This window comes from Doryrhamphus excisus, chromosome 7 (assembly GCF_030265055.1).
Source record: "Doryrhamphus excisus isolate RoL2022-K1 chromosome 7, RoL_Dexc_1.0, whole genome shotgun sequence".
Classification (NCBI taxonomy): domain Eukaryota; kingdom Metazoa; phylum Chordata; class Actinopteri; order Syngnathiformes; family Syngnathidae; genus Doryrhamphus; species Doryrhamphus excisus.
The window spans coordinates 8,937,053-8,954,216 of NC_080472.1; the positions used below are offsets into that span (position 1 = coordinate 8,937,053).

The following is a 17,164-nucleotide window of genomic DNA, read 5'->3' on the forward strand; positions in this document are numbered from 1 at the left end:
ACTTATTTCCACCTGCAATTAAATGCTGATTAATTGTGAGTTAACTGGACAAAATGTGATTAATCGCAATCAAATATTTTAATCGATGGACATGTGTGTGTGTGTGTGTATATATTTTTCATGTGTGTGTATATATATGTGTATATACATACATATATATGCAAGCATATATACATACATTCTATCTATTTATTCTCCACATTATTATTATTATTATTATTATTTATTATTACTTATCTTCTTTTGTGTCTGTTATTATATGGGAGCCAGGCAACGACATTTCGTTGGCAATTTCACTACTGTGTTTTTGTGCAATGACAATAAAGGGAGTCTATCTATCTATCTATCTATCTATCTATCTATCTATCTATCTATCTATCTATCTATCTATCTATCTATCTATCTATCTATCTATCTATCTATCTATCTATCTATCTATCTATCTATCTATCTATCTATCTATCTATCTATCTATCTATCTATCTATCTATCTATCTATCTATCTATCTACATATATACACACATATATATAGATATATACATACATACATACGTATATATATATATATATATACACACACACACACACACATATATATATACTACATACATAGACACATATATATACATATATATATATATATATATATATATATATATATATATATATATATATATATATATATATATATATATATATATATATATATACACATATACATATATATATACATATATATGCACACACACATACATATATATACACACATACATACATACATATATATATATGTATATGTATACAAGGAACTCGGTACGCCTCTGTATCATGCCACATGTACCATTACTTTGCTGTGGTGACACTGCTTGGGAGCTCGTTAAAGCAATTAAACGTCTTAATGAGCAACATGTGCTGTCATTGCGATGCAGCAGGGCCCTGTTGACAAGCAAACGTGTCGGCGCATACAAGTTGCTGTTGTCGTCCCTCAGGAAAGTGCAAGTTGGTGAAGGGGAGCCTGCCTAAGTAACACAGCAAACACTGTAACTGCTTCTTCCTACTCTCTTTCAGAAACAAATAAACCATAGCAGACCATAATATGATAGCACAGAAGATCCTGACAGAATGAGTGATGTTGCGTTTAAAAGCGGGAGGAAACACGGGAAAAGACAAAGATGTAACGGACAGAGCTGAGACGAGTGCAGTGCGGTGGTAACAGGTGTAAACATGCTCACGCTCACTCAGAAAACACTAAACAGGCATGGTTGCTAATAGCTAACAACATGCGGCACCATTCATTAATCATTGACCTTTATCTACTTCTACACGCGCTTCCCAGTCAACTGTTGCTACTCAGAGAGAGATATGGCTTCCCTTTCCACTCGCTCCTAAAAACGTTGAACCATATCAGGGGTGTCCAGAGTGCTGCCCATGGCTCTTTTTCTATTGACCCGTGGGAACATTCTAAAAATATCATTTAATAAGAAAAGTAATCAATCTGCCGTTATTTACAAGAAGAAAGGCAATATACAAACAAACAAATGAGTAATCTAACAAGAAAAAGTCAACACTTTACAAGACTCACGGCATAATATTATGAGGAAAAATAACATCATAATTAATAAGTCATAATTCCGAGAAGTGACCAGTCCAGGGTGTACCCCGTCTCTCGCCCAAAGACAGCTGGGATAGGCTGCAGCACCCCCCACGACCCTTGCGAGGAAAAAGCGGTAGAAAATGAATGAATAATTCCGAGAAGTGGCACTTGCTGTTGTTTTTGTTTCCCATCAAATTTGATTTTCAAATGTGCCAATATGGGCCAATAAAAGAAACTCTGGACACCCCTGCCCGAGACGGACTAAATCAATATGATATAGTATATCAATATCGTGGTTTGGTCCGCTAAGAAAAGAGACAAATATGGCAATCACTGTTTCCCAAACGGTGGGCTGCATGGCGGTCGTGTGGTTAGCACACCTCACAGCTAGGAGACCCGGGTTCAATTCCACCCTCGGCCATGTCTGTGTGGAGTTTGCATGTTCTTCCCGTGCATGCGTGGGTTTTCTCCGGGTACTCCGGTTTCCTCCCACATTCCAAAAACATGCTAGGTTAATTGGCCACTCCAAATTGTCCATAGGTATGAATGTGAGTGTGAATGGTTGTTTGTCTATATGTGCCCTGTGATTGGCTGGCCACCAGTCCAGGGTGTACCCCGCCTCTCGCCCGATGACAGCTGGGATAGGCTCCAGCACCCCCTCGACCCTCGTGAGGATAAGCGATAGAAAATGAATGAATGAACTAATCATTGATTAATTGTTGCAACTCTACAATCTGGTACTTTTAAACAGCTACGTCTTTTTGGGGATTGCGGGATTACATGTGGTACATGTTATTTACTTGAGTGATTCTAAATGATCCCAACATTATTTTGACTGCCAGCGTGGGGCAAATTGAAAAATAATGACCTTCCAAAAGTTACACAAAGGAAGTAATAAAGGTAATAAAGGTTAAAATGCCGTGGGTGAATGTCTGCAACGAGCATGTTCAGCTTGTTTTTCATGTAAAAGTGGCTTTGCCCGAAGGCTGATATGCTTCATGGTGACGGCATAGTTGTTAGTGTTTAACAACAAGCACTTGAGCTGCAAGTGAATGGAGTCATTCAAATAGAAGGCAGAGACCCTGAGTGGAAGACTGCCTGGAGCCAATGTACGATAATGAACAAATGAAGACCTTCAGGCGATCTGGACCGCTGCTGGTGTACAACGTGTTTTTAATTCATCGGCCGTCAGTTGTGTCTTTTAAAAAAACAACCTTGACAAAACAAAAAGATTTGCGGACAAAAGGCAGGAAAGATTGATCCGCTGGGGAAGCGGGGCTGGGCCGACCAAAGAGGCGCTCAGGGGCGGTGCTTGCCTCATTGGTTTCTTTCCCGTCTTGGAGCGCAAAAAGCCGGGTGGCCATCATCAGTGTCAAAGTGATGCAGGGAGATATAACATTTAAAGACATCGCCGTCACCTGAGGTCTGAGCGCTTCTTGGGGACGCACTGCAGCTCACTGACTTTGAAATGGGACGCTTTTTATTATGATGTTATTTTTCTTCATAATATTATGCCACCTGCCGAGTTCCAAAACAGTTTTACAAGAATAAAAATAGGAAATTCGACATTACCTTTCTTAATGTAGGTTTGGTCGTATCAACTGGTTTCAGGATATTCTCCTGACTGGTTATCAGTTCATAGTTTATGATTATTTTGAAAATTGTTTTTAAATTCTCACCTAAACCATCAAATAGGGAGTTTTTTTTTTTTTTAGCTTATGTAACGTTTAAAATTTAAACAACTCCTAGTGTTACATCTCCATGAATATCCATCAATACATCTCTTAACCACATAACTTAACCAGGGAAAGATAACCATTACAAAGTGGACAATTCATTTCTCTATGTTCATTCATTTTCTACCGCTTTTTCCTCACGAGGGTCGCAGGGGGTGCTGGAGCCTATCCCAGCTGTCTTGGGGCGAGAGGCGGGGTACACCCTGGACTGGTGGCCAGCCAATCACAGGGCACATATAGACAAACAACCATTCACACTCACATTCATATACATTCATATGGACAATTTGGAGTGGCCAATTAACCTAGCATGTTTTTGGAATGTGGGAGGAAACCGGAGTACCCGGAGAAAACCCACGCATGCACAGAGAGAACATGCAAACTCCACACAGAGATGGCCGAGGGTGGAATTGAACCCTGGTCTCCGAGCTGTGAGGTCTGTGCACTAACCACTCGACCGCCGTGCCGCCCATTTCTCTATGTATAAACCAATTATCCATTAAAAATGTTATAAATTTCCTCTGATTAAGTAAAAATGACTTCTCTTCGAAATATTTAAAATTTTGCATTTTTTCCCATTTTCCCCCCCATTTTTCCCAGAGTAGGGGAATATTTTTTCCTTGATCCGACATTTTTCCTAATTCTATCATACGACATTGGGTGTTTGAACTCAATCCAATCATAAAGTGATCCTCAATCAACCTGTCCACTTCATTTGGTGTCATCTTATTACAAAATGATAGTTTAGATACAACTTTGCTGATTTTTCCATAATGTGTTTTGATCAATGTGTAGTCTTTCTGTTGGATTTCCTTCCACTCTAATAGGTTGAGTGAAAGACCCCTAATGCTAGCTTGAAAATAGTTAGCACTTTGGTTCCTCACTAGGGTCGCAGCTGACTTTGGACGAGAGGCGGGGTACACCCTGGAGTGGTCGTCAGCCAATCACAGGGCACATATAGACAAACAACATTCATGTTTTTGGATTGTTGGAGGAAAATTGAGAAAACCCATGAACACACGGAACATGCAAACTCCACGCAGACACACCCAAGCGGAGATTCAAACCCAATCTCCTGACCGTGTGGCCAACATGGAAACCACTCGTCCACCGTGCGGCCATTACTGTAACGTATGGGAGTAAAAAGCGGTTTGCATACCAATGATTGTATGTTTTTTATAGCAGATTCAGTAGCTCATCTTTGAAATGTGTTTTGGGAGTAATGATTGACCTGTACTTCAACCCGGCAATCCGACATCCGCTGGGGCGTATAATTTTTGCAAACAAACAGCGATTGTGCCTCAACAGAATACGCATTAAGGGCCTGCTGTGACTTGCGCCGCAACTCCCCAGTGTTGTAGACGGCGCAGGAATGTAAAGCAGGAGAATAACTAAGACGTCCGTGAGCGGCGAGGTCAGTGAAAAGGCTGCCCATGTGAAATAAATGAGCGGATAAGGTGGAGGAGAGAAACTCAGTTATTGGCTGCCTGTAAACAAGCCGAGACCCCTTTGGCTCTGGCTGGCACTCGACCACGAGAGGGAAAAGCCTAATGGTTGTGTTTTCTTAGCCTGTGAAGTAGGGGCCATTCCCCGAGACCTCCAGCAATAGCATTCTTTTTCACCCGTTAACGTTGTTAGTGTCAGGCGGTCTCACTGTGCTCTCAATCACACACGGGTCACAATAGGCCGGAATGTGAGGTATTAGAGGGGGAAGACGGCCGAGGCTTGCATTTGTTCTGGCTGGCTTGGGGTGTGAGGGGGTGACTCGTATACTTCATCATTGAGTTACACAGACATAGTACACAGTACATAGTACGCTTGGTATTCATATAGCTCCTATAAACTATGAACAGACACTATGGAAGGGATGTAAAACACCTTACACTTGGATGTGCTTCACTCTGCTAATTTGCTCATTATAAAGCTGTACAGTTGGGTTCAGCTTAGTACAGTAGACCGTTTTTTCTAGCTCCAAATAACCAGTCCGTACCGCAACACCAAACAGGACAGTTCATTACAATTTGGTACACCTCAAAAAGGTACACAATCTTTAGTAGCTTCAATGCCATATGCCATTTGCCATATAACAGACTCAGGGACAGCTTCTTTCCCAAAGCCATCACTGCAATGAACATAAATGAACATTACTTATTTTTGCACCACTAAAACACACACCTCACTGTTATGTACAATAAGATTCAAAATTGTGCAATACTAGACTTATGTGCAATAAGATTCACTCATTCAAGTGAAACTCAGGTACAATATGTGCAATACTACATTTTGTTTACTGAAATTCCACATTTTGGTTACTGCAATTCTACATCTTGTTACTGTATAGGTTATTGTTTTTGACTGCAATTCTACATCTTGTTACTGCATAGGTTACTGCTTTTGATACGTATATTTACACTTATTTTGAACAGCACCTGACACTTTTATATTTATATTGTTATTCCTTGTTTTATTTGTATCCTTTTCTTATTCTTATTTTTGCTTTCAACAAAATGCACCGTGGAGTTGCAATAAAATTTAGTTGTATGCAATACAATGACAATAAAGGTGATTCTGATTTGTACTGAAAGTTACTCAAATAACCAGTATCAGTACCACACCTCCAGTACTGCCCAGTACAGTTTGGTTCATCTTAAAATAGTCATAGCCAACAACCGGTCCGTACTGCGGCAACAAGTGGTACAGTTAAGTCAACTTTGGTTCGTCTTCCTCACTTATCACAGTCGGTCCGGAACAAATCAACTGACAAAAACTGTACTACCTTTTTGTTTTTAGCCTTTTGCTAGGCTTTTTTCGTGGATATCATCTGTGGACTACATCCTTTACTACTGTCTATTGTATTTTTGGTGCTTAGACGAGAAATTTGAACCTTTTTTCAGTGAGCACCACATAGTGAAAAATGAAACAATGCCACTGTGACATCACAAAGAAACAGTTTTGCAACGCCCTCTGAAACCGAGCATTTTGAGCCGTCTCAAACTTCTTTCACGGCTCACTTCCGAATGTGCAAACCTCATTAGCTGAAACTTTAGCATCATTTAACACGAGAATACAACATTCTAACTACATTTATAGTGGAAAAAGCATATAGGCCCCCTTCAATATTTCAGCTCTATGCTAGTAAAATGACATCATTTTTCCTCATAATACCATTTATTATTATTATTATTATTACTGTTTATTCATGCAAAATTGATGCTTTTTTTGTCATTACAATACAACACTTTTTTCAACTTGACTTGTTTTTTCCATTTTCCAATTATATCAATTTTCTTGTAAATTTTCTTCTCAATCATAATAATATTTGGACTTTATTCTTGCAACATTATAACTATTTCCACAACCTAACATTCCAAAAAACATAATTTATAATATTTTTATATTATGACTTTTAAGTATTTGTCTTCAATATACTTATTTTCTTAGATTTTACAACTTTAAATTTGAATAGATCTTTCCATTTTTGTTGTTTTTTCAGTTTGCTTGTTAAATTATGTTTGTAGAATGTGCCGTGGGCCCATAAAAAAAACACAGCAGGCCACAAAATGCCTCTGGGCCACACTTTGAACACATCTGATGTAAACAAACTGCTAAAGACACAGTTTGTTTTCTGTTTTTTGTTTAAAACTGTCCTTTGTAGGACATCCACGATGTCGGAGCCATGACAATTTTGCAGCAGTAATTTGTGGGATAACTTCAAAGTAAATCTTTGCATGTGGACTGATGCATCTTTGATACAGGCTGGCGTTTGTTTTTTTGAGATGAAACAATCCGATATGTTGCCCCGTGTTTGGCTATAGACTGAGCACACAACGCAGCTTTTGACAACTCTGCCGTGACATCCCGTCTTTCCATTATCACAGCCAAGGCTGGCCGTGATTTCCCCATTGGATTTCAGGCGATATCAGCTGATGGTAGTGAACGCATCAAAAGACTATCTCTAAAAGCACTGAGGCCTTTTAAAAAAAATATGTATGTATTTTTCTTTCCCATGTGTTGCATTACTCTGTTAGTCTTTTCACACTGCGGGGGGGGGGGGGGGGGGGGGGGGTGGATAAGAGGCGACGACTCACAGCTTTTTCGCCATGGGGTTTTGTTGTTTAAGCTCAGGGATGGACGTGGACAAAAAGCCTGATGGCAAATGGCTGGAAAAACTTGTGGATGGTAACTGCTTTGTCAGGTTGAACAGCCGTTAATAACTCCAGCTAAAACTAAGACTTGTAGTTAGCATATTTTGGTATCTACTATTGTTGTCATGGCGCCAACGGCTGCACAGTAAAAAATATATGTATAAAATAAGGATTTGATTGGTCGGCGTTTGTGACATATTAAGTGACCTAACCCAAATATAGAAAACCAAAATGCCGTCTGCTGAGTTGAATGCGTAGGTTGCTTTTTATATTAAAATGCACTCCTGATCAGAATTTTAAGACCAGTTGAAAATTTTGAAAAGCTTAAATTTTGCACTGGAGCTTCTGGAGGTTCTAAGGTTCTAACTTCCAAATGCAATTTTGAATTTAAAAGCCAAACTCTTGGCCAGTATTCACACTGTCATCGTCTCTTGATGGCAAAGGCAAAAAAGCTTTCTCTCTTTTTCAAAGATCCTGAAGATTATGGAACAAAAAAGTGGTAGACCCCAAAAAAATGTCAGCAGGAGGATCCCAAGATTGTCCATCAAGACACTGGACCATCCTCGGCCCAAATGAAGGTTGTTACTGGTGCCGAGTGCAGTCCAATTACCATCAGACGACATCAGAAAAACATCTTCAAAATTGCCGGTTTGGAATTTCCAGGAGAGCATCAAACACGGCACATTCAAAGGTGGAACAAAGTTAATCTTGACGGTCTAAACAGCTTTCAACATTAGCATGACAAGCAGATCTTTCGAGATGTTTTCTACAAGGCACATGAAGGGGGCGCCATCATGATAGAACAACAGAACAATGGAGCTTCAAGTTGCGCAGGGGCGTCAAATAGTAGCTGGTTATGTGAAGATGTGTGGTAACGACTGGACGACGCTACACAATGCCCGCATGACAAAGCACCTGTTCCTTTGGACCATCCTGTGTTTCCCCTGATCTAAATCCAATTGAGAACATTTGGGGATGGATGGCAAGTGAAGTTTACAGATTAGTTCCACACAGTGGATGCCCCCCGGTGAAGCCATTTACTGACTTTTTTTCAACATTTTATTTCTGTTTTAGATTGGATTTTGTTTTTCATTTTGGATATGGTCATTTTGAATCTCTACTTAGAAGCACCTCAGATCACCAAAACCAAAATGTAAATTATTTCAACTGGTCTTCAAATTTGGATTGTGAGTGTATATTTTTGAAGAGCACAGAGAGTGAGAGAGCAGAGCAACACCTCCAACACATTTTCCTGTACATATTTGTCATTTCTGCATGCTCTTTGTGGTCATTGCAACTGAATGCAGCAAACGGCAACACAATGCAACGTCATTATCTGTTGTTTTATTGAGCTTCTCATTAGCTGTAAACAAAGCCTATTCAGCAGGCATCCATTGAGCGTCTCCTTACTCTCATCTAGCAAGAAAACAATATTTCTCTTCACTCTTTTAATTCTACGCAACAAGAGACAGCAAATGATTCATCTGTGGACTATGGAAGGTGAGATTGAAGTCATTAAGCCCTGGAAGAGCACATTAGAGCACAATGCCATGTTGCTACTGCTTGTAACGGTACCAAACAATGCGGTAATGTGGCAATGAGGATGGAGGAACTGCATGGAATCAGGTAAGAAGAATCAGGTAATCACATGAATCAATGGAGGTTAATTAAGAGGTTGACCTTGTTAAGATGCTAGCGAGCAAGAATGCTCAAGTCTTGGGGGGGAAAAAAGAAATCTAATCAAACTATTTTGAACATGCAGGGTGAAATTTCATAGATTTGCCACATTGATTAATATGCCTGAACTCTCTGACTCAGGGCTATTCAACTGGAGACCGTGGAACAAACCCGGGCAATGAAGGACATCAGACCGGCCCGAGAGTTCAGTGACTAACATTTTTTACAGGACGTTCCAAAAAATATAAGTTCATATAGAGGATCATTAACGCGCATTTTTTGGCAGTAGGTTCTGAAACGCATCCAAGTCCTCCTGTTGTACAACGGATCTTTAACTCCATTCATCCATCTTCCTCTGCTAATACAGGATTGGGTCTGGGGGAAGCATGCTAAGCAGAGAAACCCAGATTTCCCTCTCCCGGTTACTTTGTTGAGCTCCTCCCGGGGATCCTGAAATGGTTCCCAGGCCAGTTGAGAGAAATATATTGTCTCCGATGTATCCTGGGTCTTCCCCAAGGCCTCTCACTTTCCTGCTGCGTAGCCTGAAAACCTCCAGAGGGAGGTGTCCAAGATGCATCCTGACAAGATGCCCAAGCCACCTCACCTCGAGCTTCTCAATGCGGAGGAGCAGGGGCTCTACTCAGAGTTCTTCTCGGATGACGGAGATCTCACCCTATGTCTGAACGAGAACCCAGCCACTCCTACAGAGGAAAGTCATTTTGGCCGCTTTAGCCTGCGATCTTGTCCTTTTGGTCATTAACCGAAGCTCATAACCATAACTGAGGGTCAGAAGGTAGCTTGACGAGTAAATTGAAAGCCTTTCGGTTCAGCTCCCTCTTCACCACAATGGTCCGATACAGTGTCTGCATCATTGTAGATGCTGCACCAATCTGCCCATCAATCTTGTGATCCATCTAAGGTACGTGAACTCCTCCACTTGGGGAAGGATCTCAGCCTCGACCCAAACATGGCATTTCACCCTTTTCCGGGCGAGAACCACAGCCTTAGACTTGAAGGCCGTGGCAGATTTGGCTGTGAACAGAACCAGAGAAAACTGATGGACATGGCCCGATAACGGCAGTAGGACCACCACGTCTATAAAAAGCGGAGACCCAATCCTGCAGCCACAAACGGAATCCCCTCATCTTAGAAATAGTGTATTTTGTCCACCAAAGCCGTGGCGGAGTCCAACCCTCATTGGGAAAGAGTCTAAATTACTCCAAACAATATAGACCAAACTAATGCTAGCCTCCGATTTCATTGCTGTTCAGATCAGATCATCGCAAACTCCTCCATTGCAATGAAGTGGTAATTCAAAGATTTTGAAGTCGCATAATTTAATTTATGACTTGATTATTCTAACCATTTGCTGTAGTCCCGTCCGCCTAACAAGCCAGTTGAATAGCCCTGAACTCAGCTATGAAAAAGGTCTTTGACTCAGGCATGAAGATTTAGGACAAATGTTAAGTATTGAGAAAAGTCGGCATACCATAGACGTAGAGGATGTACTCGTCAAAAGACTCCCCCAGTGAGTTGGCTGCCACACAGCGGTAGGTTCCGTTGTAGGATTTGTTGAGGTTTTCGATGTAAAGATCAGCGCCAGTGATGACGGCGTGGGATGGCACGTCATCGTCCACTTTCACCCAGTTGACTCGCTGGGGCCTAAAACGCAAAAGGGAGAGGGGCAGCTTTTGTGAGAATGGAGAGACCACGCATATTCAGGCATCAGGAAATGATAATATACGTACTTGCAGTAATATATGAAGAAAAAAAATAAGAAAGGTTTATAAAGTAATTGGTTCCAGACCCGCCTGTAAAAACACAATTCCTGCAAAGTAGTATTCCTTATTTATTAGTGGAATGTTTTCGTAGCACACCTGTATAGTCCCTTTACCTTCATACCATCCAATATAGCTGACATGATATATGACATGATACACTTGACATTCATTCATTCATTCATTTTCTACCGCTTTTTCCTCACGAGGGTCGCGGGGGGTGCTGGAGCCTATCCCAGCTGTCTTCGGGCGAGAGGCGGGGTACACCCTGGACTGGTCGCCAGCCAATCACAGGGCACATATAGACAAACAACCATTCACACTCACATTCATACCTATGGACAATTTGGAGTGGCCAATTAACCTAGCATGTTTTTGGAATGTGGGAGGAAACCGGAGTACCCGGAGAAAACCCACGCATGCACGGGGAGAACATGCAAACTCCACACAGAGATGGCCGAGGGCGGGGACCGAACCCTGGTCTCCTAGCTGTGAGGTCTGTGCACTAGCCACCAGACCGCCGTGCCGCCTACACTTGACATAATAACGGAAAATACGCATCATGCACACTACAATATGATACAAGTTTCTGGAAAAACGCACCTCCAAAGTCCTACAAATGCCAACAAACTCAGTAAAGATCTCTCAGCTTAATTCCACAAGTGTTTTAAACATAAGAAAGGGTCTGGCAACCAATAAAACATCTATAATAACAAGAGCCAGTATACTTGCTTTATTATGGGCCTGCCTGCAGAGCAATATTAGCCTCTATTATATTAGGCCAAATGATTAGGTACAGGGTTCCACTCCAGCATCATGAAGTACCTGGCTAGCAACACTGATTAAGCAAACACTTCTCGAGGATCTCCAGCAGGACAACTTAATCTTCAGGATATTTGCTGACTGATTACTCGCTCCTCAAAAGATGACAGCCCTGCCCGAAAACACATTTTACCGCCATTTTGCTTCATGGGAACCTCGTTCGGTGAACGAGAAACACAAAGCGGGCTAATCAAAGAGAGCCAGCACATAAACAAGAAATATTAAAATGACGTGCGCTGCCAAAAAAACTCCAAACAGTGTCGGTGTAGCAGGCTGGCTTTGTTTGCAAATTGCAGGCTTTTCAGGCATACAGTACTTGTGAGAGTAGGTGGGCTCCTCGTGAGCGTCTGTCTTTATTTCTCTACCTTGACAGAGGTTTACAGCAGCATGACAGATTCCATTTTTATGACAATGAGCTCAGAGGCAGCAAAGGCGCCGGGGAAAACAACAAAAACAGACAAAACGCCCCTTTTTTCCCAGTTTTTCCCCGACTTCCCACGGCCAAACTGCTACTGTTATTTCCCCTGAGCCAGCGCTGATGAGCTCTCACGGTGTGGCGCTTTAAGTCCTTTGCCGTCCCCCCTTTTGAAAACATATGGCGTGGAAGGAGATAGATGAGGTGAAACAAAAAAACAATCATGCAGCCGGAGCTCAATAGCCAAAACAAGCCACAGGAGTGTTTAACGGCTCTTTGCAAAGCCGTTTCCGTGTGAAATACACTAAACAAACATGAGATGGACCGGCATGACGACGGGGAAATAGTTTGTATTTCTGTACGGGATGTTGACAGAGGATGCGGGTTGCAAGGGGAGAGCAAGGGCGGGCATCTTGAATACAAATGGCCGCCTGCAGCCTCCACTACAGCCCCCCCACCCCTCCACTCCTGGGCTGGTAATGACTACACAATTCTCAGCTGCTCTAATGAAAATGACTTCCAATTCCTGTCTCATTGTATTGATTGTGTTTTCATCTTTATGAAATGAAAGCAGAGTATCGAGCATGTCTCCGTGCCAAGTGGGAGGCCGGGAAGAAGGCGGGGCTGTGGGTGTTTGAAGCCTTCATGGAAACCACAAAGAATCCTATGTGCATCTTATTCTCGCTTGACCAGGTCAGAGTTACGGTTCTCTATTCTAAAGACCACTTTGGTCATTTTCCCAATGTTGTGAGTGCAGGTTGAGCCAAACATCTCTGTCAACCAAATGTTTTTATGCAGCTAGAGAGACACGACCAGCTGCAGTCACTCATGATCACAAACAAACAGCTAACAGGACAAAATAAACAGACCATATTACACCACCGTGCAGTTTGATTCTTCCCCTTGCAGTATTCAGCGTTTTCAAGGTGCATTGTCAAAATAACTGTTAGATTGGTTCATCTTCTTATTTATTACAGTGTTTTGTTTTTTTTTTTCTAGATCCATTGTGCCAAAAAGTAGACAAAAGTACTGACATAATCAGTCTGTACTGCAACACCAAGCAGTACACATAACCAAACTACATTTTGGTTCATGGTGTTATGGTATGCTAATTTTCCCAGTTCAAGTGAAAGGTACCCAACACCAAACATGTCATCTACGTCATTGTACGATCTGACAACTTGAACTGTTCAGGTTGTCTTAAAAGATGTTTCACCTCTCATCCAAGGAGGCTTCATCAGTTCATGCTAAATGACTAGGTAGGACTACCCTAGCGTGAGGAGTTGGTGAGGGATCCAAACAATTATCCTGTAAAGGTGGACGCATGTCCAGACAGGAAGGCTTTGGCTGTGTTGTGGTGTCAAATGGCAATTGTTCAGATACAGTGGAGGCGATGGAGGAGTGGTTTATTGTGCTCGTTAGTGTTCCATTCAGATGTAATCACGGTCACGGACACGCCTGAAACCAAAGTAGCTGCGCCGTGTTTACTTGTTTGAGGTGAAATTATTGAATCTTTTAGGAAGGGATGAAGGCACAGCATCGTATGTTGGCGAGAGATGGCAGCCTTCCCCCTCTGGTTAGATGGTTTCTCAACTTTAAGGTTTTTAACTTTATCTAAGGGCGGCACGGCGGTCGAGTGGTTAGCGCACAGACCTCACAGCTCAGAGACCAGGGTTCAATTCCACCCTCGGCCATCTCTGTGTGGAGTTTGTATGTTCTCCCCGTGCATGCGTGGGTTTTCTCCGGATACTCCGGTTTCCTCCCACATTCCAAAAACATGCTAGGTTAATTGGCCACTCCAAATTGTCCATAGGTATGAATGTGAGTGTGAATGGTTGTTTGTCTATATGTGCCCCGTGATTGGCTGGCCACCAGCCTAAAGACAGCTGGGATAGGCTCTAGCACCCCCGCGACCCTTGTGAGGAAAAAGCGGTAGAAAATGTAAGAATGAATGAATGAACTTTATCTGATTCTGACATGCAGGTATTTCCAGCTCCATTGTCAAAAATACGTTAACAGGGCAGGTTAAAAACATTGTGGAACCTTCAGCAGTGCTTTTGATAAGACTTAGGTGAATGTAGTGTATCTACTTGAATTCTGACCCCGTGTGTGCACTGAATTTTTGTATGTTCTATTGTCATGCCTGAGAATGACAATAGAACAGTTCAAATAAAGGGTGGCAAATTATTAAGACAACCCACCCTGTGACTGGAACTCTTTTCCAGTTTACACATAACAAATTGGTGACTCAAATTGTAGGAAAGACAATTTTTTCTTCAAAATTGAAAGCTGAAATGGCCACGTTAGACATATTTATGTTAATTGAACTGACACGGCTTTGTATTATATTGGAGTCTCTGAAGAGCTTTGTGGCGGAAGAGTGATGCCACATTCACATCTCCCGATGAAGACTTTTGTTCTCCTTCAAATTTGAACTACTGGCTTGTCAACAAACTGTGCCGTGACTGACAGCAGGCAGAGGCAACAAGCTGTCTTGATGTTTGAAGAGTTGTTTTGTCAGGTTCCCCCAACACCCACCGCCATCTTCTGGCCCTTAATAGCTTCATTTGCACTACATTACGCCTCCGAATGCAAACATACCCAAACCCTGCAAATGCATGATAACTTGGTTAACGGGTAATACTTGCAGAATCACTGTCCTAACAAGGAACAGACACTCTAAAAATGACAGTATTTATATTTGGTAGGGTATGGTGGGGTGACATCACTTATATGACTTTAGGGCAAAATACTGACGCCCATGAGTGCCGCCATTGTGAGGCCTTCCAGGTATGGCTTCCCAGGAAGGAAACACATTAAACCCACACCACTTTGGCTCAAAATCACTTTCAAATGATTATTTTGTGTTATGTTTTGTGTCATGTACAAAATATGTGAATACATGTAGTTATTTTGACACCAAAATCTTCTTTTCCTGTGTTGTTTTTGTTGTTTCATAGCAGTAAACAAGTGTTAAAATGTTTGAGGTGTTATTAAAACTAAATTATATGGACAGTCACCGTTTTGCTTGAATTTGCTTCTCTGCAGAAAAAGCAAATTTCTCTGTTTTTTGGTCAAAATCAGGTGTTTTCACTGAAACCATGTTATGTCCTACTGCTGATTTATACATAGTTTCAGTGTTTATGTGGTCTTAAAACTCAATATTCTGTGAGTCTTGAAAGTTCATCAAATATGCCCCAAAAATTCTGAATGCAGTATAGAGGTCTCTTCTGAAAATGCATTAATTAATAAATCACAGTTTCGTGGTTGACTAGGGCCTATTATTAATTTAAAAGTATGCATATTTAAGCAAATATTACACATTTTTTGGCTTAAATAAGCATAAAATGGCTAAATGAAGTATAATACACATACAAAGAAAGCATTCAGACTACTAATAATAGAAATGACACAATAGCCACCAGGCAGTCCTGTACAGAACAGGAAGTAAAAAAAAAAACAACAACAATACTATGAGTCTATATTATGTCTTATTTACATCTTAAATGCTGTATTTCCTCTTACTATATTGGGGAGCAGGAGTATAAAGGTGACTATAGGGTGTTATTTTATGTCTAGACGGCTCTATTAATGTTAAAAAACATATTTTGAACATCAGAAACAAGTTTTATATGCTCTAACTACAAAAATATTCCATTTATAAATTAGGAAACCTAATTTGCAGAAATTCACCCTATATGGTCAGTTATGGAACCAATTAATAGCAATAAATTAGGGTTTATTGTAGTACAATTCCAGAGGACTTTGTCCTGCAGGCTCATGTTTCTGAGGGGGAAACTTAATCTGTGTCTTTAAAGAAGTGAATATTTGTGATAAAAGTTGGAATGCAAATGTCCTACTTGATTATGACACCTGTGAACCGTCGCTGGTATGTCCAACCAGAAGGAGGACATGGGGTAACCTATTAAAGTCGAAAGATTTGCTGTAGCAGTGCCTATTTAGAAGTGCCCCATTCAAATATTCTGCTATTGGAAGTAATATCTAAAGTAGTGGGGCTAGTCACTGAGCTAGATGGATGACATTTAAAAGTCGTGAATACATCAATACTTCAAATGTCCTTCACCAGCAAGGCATAGTCCTCTTTCTCTTTTACGCCATGATGAAAAAAAAATGTAAACAACAGGAAAAGATTATGGCAAAGGCAGTCCGCTCAGCCCACAGTACACTCAAGCACCGTTAGAGTAGTGATTCTCAACTGGTGGATTGTGAATCACAAGTGAGCCCACAGAGGCATTATTGGTGGGTCACAGGACACAGCTGCAGATATCTGCTGGAGAAGAGCGCGCCATAAAGCGAGGGACAGCGTCTCACCCCTTCAGTTCATGTTGTTTTGCAGACAGCCCTTTAAATAGAAGATATTTGAGAAGTGTGAGATGAAAAAAAATGTCAATTCGTTCCCGTCCTGGAGACAATGATGGACTGATGCATGGAAGGATATCTCAATCTCTACACTGGACTTCCAGACCCCATCTTGTGCTATGAAGGGGTAGGAATCAAATACCAGATATATACCTCCTAACAACCACGCCAACCCAGCCATCATCATATATTGCACTCTTGATTAGGAACAATCTCAGTCAGGGCTCCCTGCTACGGAGTCGCCAGTATGCAAGTGCGTCTGCCACTAATTCTCACCCAATGTCGCTATTCCTTGTATTAAAGCCACGTACCTCGCAAAACAGTATTCTGTGAATTATTTACACTAATTGACCATAAACACGCCATTTCAAGTCAAATGGTTGCACAATTCGGGACTTACATATGGTACCACCTCTCTCTTCCTCTTTGGAGATCAATTGGACTTCGCTAAACATTTGTTGGCCGCTAATTGCTCTGTACAGCGCTTGCTATTGCTGTTGTTTGGATCTACACCCGTTCAAACAAAATTGTAAACTGTCCTTGAGAGTCATAGACTCTTGTTGGAAATAAAACAATTCAGGAAAACATTTGCCCTGTAAGAGAAGCAGTCCAAAGA

The 17,164-nt window shown here is 41.3% G+C and overlaps 1 protein-coding gene across 4 annotated transcripts in view; it reads right to left on the reverse strand.

The window, feature by feature from the left end:
• cadm1a (cell adhesion molecule 1a) overlaps positions 1-17,164 on the reverse strand; it is a 430,900-nt gene that overhangs the window by 29,243 nt on the left and 384,493 nt on the right. For all 4 annotated transcript variants that reach the window (XM_058078784.1, XM_058078783.1, XM_058078782.1 and 1 more), the window contains one exon: positions 10,643-10,815. In XM_058078784.1, the coding sequence (XP_057934767.1) occupies positions 10,643-10,815 (173 nt within the window). The remainder of the gene's footprint in view (positions 1-10,642; positions 10,816-17,164) is intronic.